Genomic DNA, 14,590 nt, shown 5'->3' on the forward strand with positions numbered 1-14,590 from the left:
GTCGGTTCCTGTCCATTATCCTCTCTGGTGCGCCATCTGTACATACTCTAGTATTACACTGATTCCTTCTATCAGTGATCCACTGCTTCTGCCTGCCTGTGGCAGTAGTTGTCATGGCAACCATGGAGACCTAGTACAGGCCTCTGGCTGCCATGACGACAGACCAGTTCCATCCAATCCAACCACTGCCCCACCAATGACACGTGTCCAACGCTGTGTAAACGCTGCAGTCACTGGCACTTAACGAGTTAAAATAGCCCGCAAAGGTTCGGGGATAAGATGTCTGATCGCAGGGGTGCTGCCGCTGGGACCCCCACGACCTCTGGCATTCGTTTGGATGCGGGCGGCGAGGTAGTGACGTCACTGCAACGCACACCACCCCTCAATGAAAGTCTACGGGAGGGGGCGTGGTGTAATGTCACGTGGGGGCGTGGCCGTAACATCACGACCCCGCCGCCCACCCCAAAGCGAAACTCGGGCAGCGGAGTACCCCTTTAAAGGGGTGACAGAGATGCTTTACACTGCTAATGATGAGCACTACAAAGCCCAGCATGTACGTTCTACTGAATGTCTTAGGATTAACTCCTTCCAGTCAGGAACCTAAAGAATTTCGGCACAAGGTGTACGGGAAGCTGTTCAATTCTATTCTATTCTTTTTTTTTTTTAACCTAAAAGAGGATTATTTTATGCTGAGAAAATCCGCAAAGAAATGCAGATTTTCTTCCCACGAGACCAAGAAACAGAAGCCGCTTAATACAGGACAGAAGTCACCGGCCTAAAAAAAAAAAAGAAAAATGGGATTGTCGGGTTACTGGCCTTAGGGGGGCACAGGGGAGTCAGTATTGTCTATATCAGTGGTCTCAAACTGTGGCCCTCCAGATGTTGCAAAACTTCAACTCCCAGCATGTCCGGACAGCCAAACACCTGTCTGCCTTCTCCAGAGGATCCACACTGACCACGAAGGCAAATGAAGGCTTCCCCTTTGCAAAACTTCAACTCTCAGCATGTCTGCCTTCTCCAGAGGATCCACACTGACCACGAAGGCAAATTAAGGCTTCCCCTTTGCAAAACTTTGACTCTCAGCATGTCTGCCTTCTCCAGAGGATCCACACTGATCACCAAAGGTAAATTAAGGCTTCCCCTTTGCAAAACTACAACTCCCAGCTTGCCCGGACAGCCAAACACCTGTCTGCCTTCTCCAGAGGATCCACACTGATCACAAAAGGCAAATTAAGGCTTCCCCTTTGCAAAACTTCAACTCCCAGCATGTCTGCCTTCTCCAGAGGATCCACACTGATCACGAAAGGCAAATTAAGGCTTCTCCTTTGCAAAACTTCAACTCCCAGCATGTCTGCCTTCTCTAGAGGATCCACACTGATCACGAAAGGCAAATTAAGGCTTCTCCTTTGCAAAACTTCAACTCCCAGCATGTCTGCCTTCTCTAGAGGATCCACACTGATCACAAAAGGCAAAATAAAGCTTCCCCTTTGCAAAACTACAACTCCCAGCATGCCCGGACAGCCAAACACCTGTCTGCCTTCTCCAGAGGATCCACATTGATAACAAAAGGCAAATTAATGCTTCCACTTTTCAAAACTTCAATTCCCAGCATGCCCAGACAGCCGTTGGCTGTCCGGGCATGCTGGGAGTTGAAGTTTTGCAACATCTGGAGGGCCGCAGTTTGAGAACACTGGTCTATATCTACGTCAGTATTGTCTATATCTGGATGCAACTGTAGCAAATTAGGGATCGACCGATTATCGGTATGGCCGATATCGGCCGATAATCATGATTTTGGGCATTATCGGTATCGGTAATTAGTTTGCCGATAAGCCGATAATGCCCCACCGCACCGCCCCCGCCGCACCGCGACCGCCCCCCCGACCCACCGAACCCCCCACCGTAGTGCTGGCCGTTATACCGATATGAACCGGATACTGTTTTTTTCCTCCCATGGTATGGATTTTTGACCATAGCGCTATACCGGTCGGGCTCCTCCCCCACCCTCCGAGTCAATAAAAAAAAAAATAAACTTACCCGTAATGGGGGTGGTCCGGGCCATCCATCCTTCCTGTAGTGTCCGGCGGCATTCCGGGTGGAGGGTGAACCGGTCCGGGCTGTCCTTTTTCTCCGGGGGTCATCTTCTCCACTCCGGGCAGGCTCCGGCCTAGTACGCTGCATAGACGCTGCTACACCGTGACGTCAGGTGCGTCGCTGCGCACGGGCGTCACTGCGCAGTGGCGTCTATGCTGCGTTACTAGGCCGGAGCCTGCCCGGAGTGGAGAAGAGCACCCCCGGAGAAGAAGGACAGCCCGGACCGGTTCACCCTCCACCCGGAATGCCGCCAGACACTACAGGAAGGAAGGATGGTCTGGACCACCCTGACGGGTAGGGGGAGAGAAGCGGGTGGCGGCGGCGGCGGCCTATGGCACCGCAAAAGCCACTGCAGTGCATTGATTTAAAGCGCCCGCTTTAAATCAATGATCTGCAGCGGTGTCACGGGGGATAAATGGCCAATAACTTATACCGGAATATCGGTATAAGTTATCGGCTATCGGCCCTAACCTCCACCGATTATCGGTATCGGCCCTAAAAAAACGATATTGGTCGATCTCTATAGCAAATCCTCAGTTATAGGTCAGGAGAGGTGTGCAATATAAGGAAAAGTGCAGAAAACTTTATCCCCGACCCCCAGGGCCAGCCATATCCCCTCACCTTGTCCTTGCAGGGCCGCTGGCAGTTCTGGGCCGCACATATGGCGTTCTCATCGTCGGAATCCTCGGCCCCGGACCAGTCATACTTAGATGGGATGTCCAGCACCTTCTTCTCCCGTTTCTTCTCGATCAGCTCTTTGGTGAGCTCCACCTTGGCGGCTGCCGCCTTCTCCTTCTTCCTCTTGCGCTCCTCCTCTTTGGCTAGCCTCTTGGCCAATTTACTGAGCTCCTTGGCCTTGTCGTGTCCCAGCTTGAGCTTCTTCTTTTTGGTCTTGTCCAGTTTCTTCAGGTCCTTGGACCTTTGCTTTCCCTCGCCCAGGAACTGTTCCGCTCGCTCCAATTTCCGCTTGCGTTTCTTGTCGGAAGAATCCCTACTTTTCAGTCTGAGGGGCTTCTCATCCAGGCTGTCATCCTGTGGAAACCAAACCGATAACAATTAAGTGGGCACTCTCATTAAAACTAATTTTTGCTATTGTACTCCTCATGGTAAATAAAACATCTTTCTAATTTACTTTGTTTAAATTTTTTTTTAGTTTTCTAAGTTTTATTTGTGTTTAAAAAAAGCTGCCACTAGGTGTCTCCCTACTTGTCCAGAGCACATTTCCGCCCCATCTCTTGCACAGACTTTGGACTCCTGCTGAAGTCCAAAATCAGGAAATGCAGTCTGGAGTGCTGAAGGCTGTGTGTGCAGCCTTAGCCAATCATAGCTCATCTCACACTGAACTGCTCTGGGCTGTGTGTAGCAGAGTGAGGGTGCATGCACACCACGTTTTTGCTATACAGTTCCCGTATACAGTTGCATCATCCGGTTTGGTCCGTACGGTTTTGTTCGTTTTTTTTACCCGTACCCAAAATCGTAGTCTACCACGTTTTTTGGTCTGGGTGAAAAACCGTATTAAACCGTATACGTTTTTTTTTTAACATGGGAGTCAATGGGAACCATACATGTGCTTACGGTTCCATACGGTCTTCACCATATGGTTTTTTACTTTGCACAGTGTTTTTTTGGGGGGAGGGGGGATTTCAATCAAACAAGTGAAACTTTGGAATGGAATGAAAAGTAAAAAATGTATAAATTTTTTTCTTAAAAAAACAGATGCAACAGGACATCATTTTATAAACCGTATACGGGTTGAAATTTGTACACACGTTTTGATACAGGTTAGGCTGGGTTCACACCTCGTTTTGTACTTACGGTTCTCGTATACGGCTGGGAGGAGGGGGGGCGGGGCTTAATCGCGGCGCCCGCACTCAGCCGTATAGGGGAACCATATTTAATGCATGTCTATGAGCCGACCAGAGTGAACCGCAGCCTCCAGTCGGCTGCGTTTTTGGCCGTATGCGGTTTCCCGACTGTAGACAAAAATGCGGTCGACCACGTTTTTGCCTGCGGTCGGGAAACCGCATACGGACGAAAACGCAGCCGACCGGAGGCTGCGGTTCACTCCGGTCGGCTCATAGACATGCATTTAACACGGTTTCCCTATACGGCTGAGTGCGGGCGCCACAATTAAGCCCCGCCCCCTCCTCCCAGCCGTATACGGGAACCGTAAGTACAAAACGAGGTGTGAACCCAGCCTTAGTCAGGTTTTGAGAAATCCGTTTTTCATCAAAAACCTGATACGGGAACTGTATCGAAAAAACGTGGTGTGCATGCACCCTGAGGGAGGAAGTTCTCCCCTGTATGGCTTCAGATGATGTCACACCTGCTGGGGACCGCCCCTTCCCGGTCTGTGAATCTGACTGAGCTGAAAATACAGAACAATATCAAGGTAGAAAATGAAAAAAAGAGAACCTGTCAAAATCTTATTACATTTTATAATCCTCCCCGGTCACTGCCCCCATCATGATAAACCACCCCCTGCCTTTATTTTTATTATTTGTTAGTTTTCTACCTTGATATTGCCCTGTATTTTCTCAGTCAGATTCACAGACTGGGAAGGGGTGTTCCCCAGCAGGCGTGACATCATCTGAAGCCATACAGGGGAGAACTTCCTCCCTCACTCTGCTACACACAGCCCAGAGCAGTTCAGTGTGAGATGAGCTATGATTGGCTAAGGCTCCACCCCCCCCCCCCCCCCCCTCAGCACTACAGACTGCATTTCCTGATTTTTGAAGGCCAGCAGGAGTCCAAAGTCTGTGCAAGAGATGGGGGGAAATGTGCTCTGGACAAGTAGGGAGACACCTAGTGGCAGCTTTTTTAAACACAAATAAAACAAAAACTTTGTTTTATTTACAATAAGGAGTGCAATAACAAAAAGGAGTTTTAATGAGAGTGTCCTGAAGGGCAGGAGAGGGGGGGGGGGGGGATCCTTACCTCCATGACATGCAGGAACCGCTCCTCCGACGGGGGATGTGTTGCCTGCAGTATCCGCCAAATGTGTTGTGTCTCATCCAGAGAGACTTCTAACAGGTCCCCTAACATCATCAGCTCCTCCAGCTGGCACTTCGCTCCATGGGATAACTCCAGAACGGGGGGCTCCAGGCTGCGAGGCACCAGAGGGGTCTTCCGTGGTTGCTTTCGGGGAGTGTTTGAAGCTTTAAGAAACGAAAGAACAAAAATTTTATGAAATTCAAGGTAAATTTCAATAAGAATCTTCTCTAGAAAAACGTTCTGCAACCGATCAGACTTTGAGGTTGGTTCCCACTTTTTCCTTAAACCAGTTTTATTAAAGGGGTCTTCTGGATTTATACAACTTATAATACAGTGCTGGGGCAACAAATAAATAATGCATACTCATATCTATATCCGAAATCCAAAATACAAATTTAAAGGGGTATTCCAGCTTTATACATCTTATCCCCTATCCAAAAGGACAGGGAATAAGATGTATGATTGCAGGGGTCCCACCGCAGGGACCCCCGCAATCTGTGCCGGGCGCTGTCTCCAAGACGTGATGTCATGGCCACACCATGTCCCCTCCATTCATGTCTATGGGAGGGGGCGTGACGGCCGTCACGCCCCCTCCCATAGACATGAATGGAGGGGACGTGTCCGTGACCTCACACCCCTTCCCATAGACATAAATGGAGGGGGCGTGGCCGTGACCTCACACCCCCTCCCATAGACATGAATGAAGGGGGCGTGGCGTCACATCATGAGGGGGCATGGCCATGACTTCACGTCTCGTTCTCAGAGACAGCGGCAGGACCCCTGCTATCATACATCTTATCCCCTGTCCTTTGGATAGGGGATAAGATGTATAAAGCCGGAATACCCCTTTAAAGTCTCCTTTGGATTTATGCTCCAGATTTTTACTTTTTTTTAATTTTATTCATGAAAGATTTTTACTTTTTAACACAACAATTTGGTTGCTATTTTGGATGCGAAATATCTCTATACAATCGGGCTAATCCGCATTGTGACACCTGATGCAATTTCGACACAGAAACCTGCCAATAAGTGACCAGCCTCTTTTCTGTATGCAGACTTTAAAAATCCTCACATAAAAGGTAATGGGGCAGAATTTTGGAGCGAAAATCACATGGATGGTGTTGAATATGGTAAATGATTTCTGCAACAAACTCGGCATGACGTGAGCCATGTGACCGCTAGGTATTTTACCCACTTGGGGATGCAGGGCGTACAGGTACAACCTGCGTCCCAGATCCTTAAGAACCCAGGGCGTATAGGTACGTCCGTGGGAATTTCAGACCCCGCTGCTCGCCTAAATCTTGCAAAACTACAACTCCCAGCATGCACGAACAGCTATCTCGGCATGCTGGGAGTTGTAGTTGCTTGCCTCCAGCTGTTGCATAACTACATCTCCCAGCATACCCTTTGGCGATCAGTACATGCTGGGAGTTGTAGTTTTGCAACAGCTGGAGGCACACTGGTTGGAAAATACTGAGTTATGTAACAGAACCTAAGGTTTTCCAACCAATGTGCCTCCAGCTGTTACAAAACTACAACTCCCAGCATGCCAGGTCTGCCAGTACATGGTGGGAGTTGTAGTTTTGCAACAGCTGGAGGTTTGCCTCCCCATGTGAATGTACAGGGTACAATAACACGGGCGGGTTTACAGTGAGTTTCCTGCTTCAAGTTTGAGCTGGGACAAATTTTACGCCACAGCTCAAACTCCTAGCGGGAAACTCGCTGTAAACCCCCGCCCATGTGAATGTACCCTAAAAACACTACACTGCACTAACACAAAATAAAGGGTAAAATACTACATATACACCCCCTTTTATACTGTTGTGTCCTCCCCCCCCCATAAAAATGAAAAACGTCTTGTATGGCAGTGTTTCCAAAACGGAGCCTCCAACTGATGCAAAACATCAACTCCCAGCATTTCCGGATAGCCACTGACTATTCAGGCATGCTGGGAGTTTAGCAACAGCTGAAGGCACCCTGTTTGGGAATCAATGACATAGAATACCCCTATGTCCACCCCTATGCAAATCCCTAATTTAGGCCTCATATGAGCATGGCGCTCTCTCACTTCGGAGCCCTGTCCTATTTCAAGGAAACAGTTTAGGGCCACATACTCCGTAATCGGGAGCAATTGCTTTACAAATTTTGGGGGGCTTTTTCTCCTTTTACCCCTTATGAAAAGGTAAAGTTGGGGTCTACATGAACCTGTTAGTGTAAAAAAAAAAATAGGGATCGACCGATATCGTTTTTTAGGGCCGATACCGATGCTATGTGGAGGTTAGGGCTGATAACTTATACCGATATTCCGGTATAAGTTAACGGACATTTATCCCCCCCTCCCCCCCCCCCCCCATTTACAAATTTTGGGGGGTTTTCTCTCCTTTTATCCCTTGAAAAAATTCCAAAAATGGCTCTACAAGAAAACGTGAGTGTAAAAAATGAATTTTCTCCTTCACTTTGCTGCTATTCCTGTGAAACACCTAAAGGGTTAACAAACTTTCTGAATGTCATTTTGAATACTTTGAGGGGTGCAGTTTCTATAATGTGGTCATTTATGGGGTATTTCTCACAGAAAGGCCCCTCAAATCCACTTCAAACTTAACTGGTCCCTGAAAAATTCTGATTTTGAATTCTTCATGAAAATTTAGAAAATTGCTGCTTTACTTTGAAGCCTCTGATGTCTTCAAAAAGTGAAAACATGTAAACTTTATGTTACCAACATAAAACAGACATATTGTATTTGTATTTATAATTTATTTGGAATGTCCATTTTCCTTTCAAGCAGAAAGTTTCAAAGTTCGAAAAATGCAAAATTTTCATGAAATTTGGGGATTTTTCACCAAGAAAGGATGCAAATAACGACGAAAATTTACCACTATGTTAAAGTAGTATATATATCACAAAAAAATTGAATAAAAGGTAAAAGCACCCCAGAGGTATTAATGCATAAAGTGACAGTGGTCAGAATTGCAAAAAAGGGCTCAGTCCTTAAAGGGGTACTCCGCCCCTAGACATCTTATCCCCTATCCAAAGGATAGGGGATAAGATGTCAGATCGCCGGGGTCCCGCTGCTGGGGACCCCCGGGGATCTCCGCTGCGGCACCGCGCTATCATTACTGCACAGAGCGAGTTCGCCCTGTGCGTAATGACGGGCGATACAGGGGATGGAGCAGCGTGACGTCATGGCCCCGCCCCTCATGACATCACGGCCTGCCCTCTTAATGCAAGTCTATGGCAGGGGGCGTGACGACTGCCACGCCTTCTCCCATAGACTTGTATTGAGGGGGCGGAGCCGTGACGTCACGAGGGGCGGAGCCGTGACGTAACGATGCTCCGGCCCCTGTATTGCCCGTCATTACGCTTAGAGCGAACTTGCTCTGTGCAGTAATGATAGCGCGGTGCTGCAGCGGAGATCCCCGGGGTCCCCAGCAGCGGGACCCTGGCGATCTGACATCTTATCCCCTATCCAAAGGATAGGGGATAAGATGTCTAGGGGCGGAGTACCCCTTTAAGGTGAAAATGGGCTGACTCCCTAAGGGGTTAAAGATCTCTACTTGCTGTCACAGAATGAGGCGTTTCTTGTTTACATTCAGAGGCTGAAAACCTGGGCTGCTTTGTTACAATGTATCAGCGCAGAAAAGCTGCTGTAAGCTTAAAAGTGTATACTCATCCCCCGTCCATAGGATAGTGAATGATCAGCTGATCGGTGCGGGTTCAAACACTGGGACCCCTACTGATCTTGAGAAGGGGGACAGATTGTCCCAAGAACGAGCTGAGTGCACTGTTCTCTATGGAGCCGGTGAACGTTTCCAATAGGGAGGTCCCGATACTGATACTAGAGTACTTGTACTCGTGCACATGTCCGCGATACCTAATCTGATACTCGCCGGCGGGAGGTACTGAACTATGCCCAGCAGTTGAGCGTGCGTCATAGCCAGGATCTCTGGCTAATGCCGAACATCACCGATCACAGTAATGTCCGGCATTAACCTTTTAGACGGCGCAATCAAAGTTGATCACGGCATCTAAAAGTCCTGAAGTTACCTGCCGGTTAGCTCAGGGATGCTGATCAGGATCACTGTAGTGAAATCGCGGTATCCCGATCAGCTGTGAGGACGGCGGAGGTCCTTTACCGTACCATCCAATCGTCGCTCCTTTACTGCTGCTAACCAAGGTAGGCAGTAGTAAAGGAACACCGATAACACTGATCAATGCTATGCTATGACATCACACTGATCATTGTATGCAATCTACAGACTGCAAGTAATAGTGCCCTATGGGGACTAAAAAAAAAAAGGGTGGAAAAATTTTGGATAAAATAAATAATAAAATGTGAATTAACCCCTTCCCTAATAAAGGTTTAAATATAAAAAAAAGCCCTTCCTCTAATAAAAAAAAAATACAAAAAAAAAAAAGAATGAACCTTTTTCCATAAAAAATACATAAATAAATAAATAAAAACTGTCATGTGACATAGAAAAAAGTATCGGTAATTGGTATCGGCGAGTACTTAAAAAAAAAAAAAAAAAAAAAAAAAAAAAAGGATCGCTGCTCGTACTTTAAAAAAATGGTATTGGGACATCCCTAGTTTTTAACTTCATAGATCGGAAACATCTCGCAGCTCCATACAGAATAAATGGAGTAGTGGCTATGCTGGCTTGGGGACCATTACCGTATATACTCAAGTATAAGCTGACCCGAATATAAGAAGAGGCCCCTAATTTCACCCCAAAAACCCAGGAAAAGTTATTGACTCGACTATAAGCATAGGGTGGGAAATACATCATCCCCTCAGGCAGCAGTGGTCTTCAACCTGCGGACCTCCAGAGGTTTCAAAACTACAACTCCCAGCATGCCCGGACAGCCGATGGCTGTCCGGGCATGCTGGGAGTTGTAGTTTTGCAACATCTGGAGGTCCACAGGTTGAAGACCACTGTATAAGCCGAGTTTTTCAGCACGATTTTTCATGCTGAAAACGCCCCCTTCGGCTTATACTCGACTGAACTCTCCTCCTGTCAATCCCTTCTGAAGGTCTGAAAAACTCGGCTTATACTCGAGTATATACGGTATGTACCTGTTTTCAGGATCTGCGGGGGTCCCAGTATTCAGACCCCCACCAATCAGCTTTTAGCGACAATGGACGTAAATGTACGTCATGGTGACCTGGTACTTAACGCACCATGACGTACATTTACACGCCGACATGATCGCGAGCACCGGAGCGGTGCTCGCGTCATGCCCGGCAGGTCCCGGCTGATATCAGCAGCCAGGGAGCCGCCGGCAATGGCGGACATCCGCGATTGCGCGGATGTCCGCCATTAACCCCTCCGATGCCGTGATCAATACAGATCACAGCATCTGCGGCATCGCGGTAGTTTGAATGGGTGATCGGATCGCCGCAGCGCTGCCGCGAGGATCCGATCATCCAGCATGGCGGCCGGAGGTCCCCTCACCTGGCTCCGGCCGTCTAACGGGGTCTTCTGCTCTGGTCTGAGATCGAGCAGACCAGAGCAGAAGATCACCGATAATACTGATCAGTGCTGTGTCCTCTACATAGCACTGAACAGTATTAGCAATCAACTGATTGCAATGAATGGTCCCCTATGGGGACATAAAAAGTGTAAAAAATAAAAAAAAAAGTAAAAGAATGTCAAATAAAAAAAATTTGAAAAATCCCCTCCCCCAATAAAAAGTAAAATGTCCGTTTTTCCCCATTTTACCCCCCAAAAAAGCGTAAAAAAAAAAAATTAATACACATATTTGGTATCGCCGCGTGCGTAAAAGTATGAACTATTAAAATATATAGTTAATGATCCCGTACGGTGAACGGCGTAAACGTAAAAAAAAAAAAAATAATCCCAAATTGCTGCTTTTTTGTCAAATTGTATTAAAAAAAAAGTTAATAAAAAATGAATAAAAAGTAAAACCTAAGCAAAAGTGGTACTGAAAAAAACTAGAGATCATGGAGCAAAAAATGAGCCCTCATATCGCCCCATATACGGAAAAATTAGAAAGTTATAGGTGGTCAAAATAGGGCAATTTCAAACATACTAATTTTGTTAAAATGGTTTGAGATTTTTTTTTAAGCGGTACAATTATAGAAAAGCGAATAACATGGGGATCATTTTAATCGTATGGACCCACAGAATAAAGAAAACGCGTCCTTTTTACCGGAAAATGTACAGCGTGAAAACAAAACCTTCCAAAATATGCTAAATTGTGGTTTTCTTTTCAATTTTCCCACAAATAATATTTGTTTGGTTGCGCCGTACATTTTATGGTAAAATAAGTGATATCATTACAAAGTACAATTGGTGACGCAAAAAACAAGTCCTCATATGGGTCTGTGGATGGAAATATAAGAGAGTTAGGATTTTTAGAAGGCGAGGAGGAAAAAAACGAAAATGCAAAAATAAAATTGGTCCGGTCATTAAGGGGTTAAGGTGGGAATACCCCTTTAATATTACTGGTTACCCCACGTCCAGCCAGGGTGAATACAGATCCTACTTACGTTGCACGCAGCTCTTGGAGGCGGAGGAGTACGCGTGTTCCGCACAGAAGGACGGAGTGGTCCACATGTGACTGACAACTTCCTCTGACTTGATGGGTATCTCCTCGTCACAGAACAGGTTGGGTTCTAAGCTGCTGCAGGACTTGATGCTACCGGTATCCTAAAAAAGAAAAAAGGAAAGAGAGATTATTATCCCTCCCCCAAAAAATCTAACTGCTAACACAGTATTATTGAAATGCACGTATTGCCTCTAAAATGTGACATGTCCCCTTTAAGGCAGAGCGGCAATAGAGTAAATAAGATGATATATATATAAGGAATCCACATTACAGCCGATCCACCGGGACAGGGTTGAGTTTCATTCCAGAGAAAATGAAAATAAATAGTTTTAATGATGGTCTCCGGAGACGCTACCATAAGGAGACTGATGGGCAGGCGAGGAAATCCTATAAATACCCGTCTATGTGTAGAAGGTTCATTCAGCTAAATATACAGCAGGCGGCTCCAAGATGGGATTCTCTATGAATGATATGGTAAGTATCCAAATACACACGGCACGTGTCAGGCTGCGGTCACAAGGCCGTCTAGGCGCTCTTCTCCCGTCAAAAATAAAAACGGATGTAAAAAAAAACACGGACAATAACGGATGCAAATGGATGTTATCCGTTTGTATCCGTTTGTATCTGTTATTGTTCAGTTAATAAACAAAAAAGAAGTAAAAACGGATCAAAAAAACGATTGAAAAAACAGATGACATTAAAGGTTGATCCGTTTTCCATAGACTTCAGTGTTAAATTTACCGTATGTGTTTTTTTGCTGGAACAAAAAATACTGCATGTGCCGTTTTTTTCTGCAGTCAAAAAAACGGAAATGAGCGCAGACGGGTACAAACAGATGTAAAAAAAAATCCCATTGGCATGAATGGGATTTTTTTTTAAACCATTTTTAATTAGTTTACAGCCTGAAAGAACGGAACCGAAACGGGGATAAAAAAAAAAAACGGGGACAGACGGCCGTGTGAACGCAGCCTTACCCAGACAACATAAACTCTACTCTTAAAGGGGTATTCCAGGAAAAAACTTTTTTTATATATATATATATATATATATATATATATATATATATATATATATATATCAACTGGCTCCAGAAATTTAAACAGATTTGTAAATTACTTCTATTAAAAAATCTTCATCCTGTCAGTACTTAAGAGCTTCTGAAGTTAAGGTTGTTCTTTTCTGTCTAAGTGCTCTCTGATGACCCCTGTCTCGGGAAACACCCAGTTTAGAAACAAATAACCATAGCAAACCTCTTCTAAACTGGGCGGTTCCCGTGACACATGTCATCAGAGAGCACTTAGACAGAAAAGAACAACCTTAACTTCAGAAGCTCTTAAGTACTGAAAGGATGAAGATTTTTTAATAGAAGTAATTTATAAATCTGTTTAACTTTCTGGAGCCAGTTGATCTATAAAAAAAAATAAAAGTTTTTCCCTGGAATACCCCTTTAAGTTTAAAACATGACTTAAATACAGGTTCATTTTAACCAATATAATGAATAGCCATTTTTTATGTCCTGGGCACCAGAACAATTACTTCTCAACGTCCTTTAAAGGGGTACTCCGGTGTAAAACTTTTTTTTTTAAATCAACTGGTGCCAGAAAGTTAAACAGATTTGTAAGTTACTTCTATGAAAAATTCTTAATCCTTCCAGTACTTTTATGGGGCTGTATACTACAGAGGAAAATGCTTTTCTTTTTTGGATTTCTCTTCTGTCACGACCACAGTGCTCTCTGCTGACCTCTGCCGTCCATTTTAGGAACTGTCCAGAGCAGAAACAAAAAATCCCCATAGCAAACATATGCTGCTCTGGACAGTTCCTAAAATGGACAGCAGAGGTCAGCAGAGAGCACTGTGGTCGTGACAGAAGAGAAATCCAAAAAAGAAAAGCATTTCCTCTGTAGTATACAGCCCCTAAAAAGTACTGGAAGGATTAAGATTTTTTTAATAGAAGTCATTTACAAATCTGTTTAACTTTCTGGCACCAGTTGATTTAAAAAAAAAAGTTTCCCCCCTGGCTCAAATACAAACCCCTCGATGCGACCCACTGTATTACTCGCATCCCACCCTAGATAACTGATATAACTTACCTGGTCCTGTTGACATAGTATGCTAAAATGTAGGAGAGGTGACAATCACGCCCTTTCCCCTCCCCCTCACCTCGGCACCCAGATGTCCGTCCTTGGATCTCAAATGCTCCTCAGGTGCAACTTATCCATTCCCCCCCCCCTACCTCGCCCCTCCCCCCCCCACCTAGACTCTACAGTGATCCCTCAACTTACAATGGCCTCAACATACAATAGTTTCAACATACAATGGTCTTTTCTGGACCATCGTAAGTTGAAACCAGACTCAACATACAATGTACGGACAGTCCAGATCTATGAAACATGTCGATGGCTGGAAGAACCGACCAATCAGAATGGACATTTCACTGGTAATACTCCTTTATTACTGAAGCGTATGCACTGACTGGTGTCTGGTAGCGCCCCCTACAGTACAGGGAGGTATTACATGTTCTGTACTCTTTACCTGTACCAGGGTTAGCTGCTCCTTCGGACACCAGGTGAGGGCGACTCCATTACTTTTTTACTTACAGGACCCTGAAGAAGCTCCTGTCCTCTACATAGACCAGTGTTTCCCAAGCAGGGTGGCCCCAGCTGTTGCAAAACTACAACTCCCAGCATGCCCGGACAGCCTTTGGCTGTCCGGGCATGCTGGGAGTTGTAGTGTTGCAACAGCTGGGGGCTCCCTGCTTGGGAAACACTAACATAGATAGTGATTTACAGCTCCCAGCAGATCTTTATTACTTTTATATATAAGGATTTGCTTTATCTATATTATTTATCTACTTATTTTCCTTTAATCCTCACTTTTTTCCTATTTTTGGATGACATTTTGGTGCCTTTAGAACCACTTACCAGGTTTCCAT

The 14,590-nt window shown here is 45.5% G+C and overlaps 1 protein-coding gene across 1 annotated transcript in view; it reads right to left on the reverse strand.

Moving 5' to 3' along the window:
• KDM5A (lysine demethylase 5A) overlaps positions 1-14,590 on the reverse strand; it is a gene marked incomplete at its 5' end in the record, with an annotated part of 40,620 nt that overhangs the window by 2,933 nt on the left and 23,097 nt on the right. The window contains 3 exon segments of the mRNA XM_056517856.1: positions 2,716-3,126; positions 5,032-5,252; positions 11,600-11,759. Of these exon segments, the coding sequence (XP_056373831.1) occupies positions 2,716-3,126; positions 5,032-5,252; positions 11,600-11,759 (792 nt within the window).

This window comes from Hyla sarda, chromosome 4, assembly GCF_029499605.1.
Source record: "Hyla sarda isolate aHylSar1 chromosome 4, aHylSar1.hap1, whole genome shotgun sequence".
Lineage (NCBI taxonomy): Eukaryota > Metazoa > Chordata > Amphibia > Anura > Hylidae > Hyla > Hyla sarda.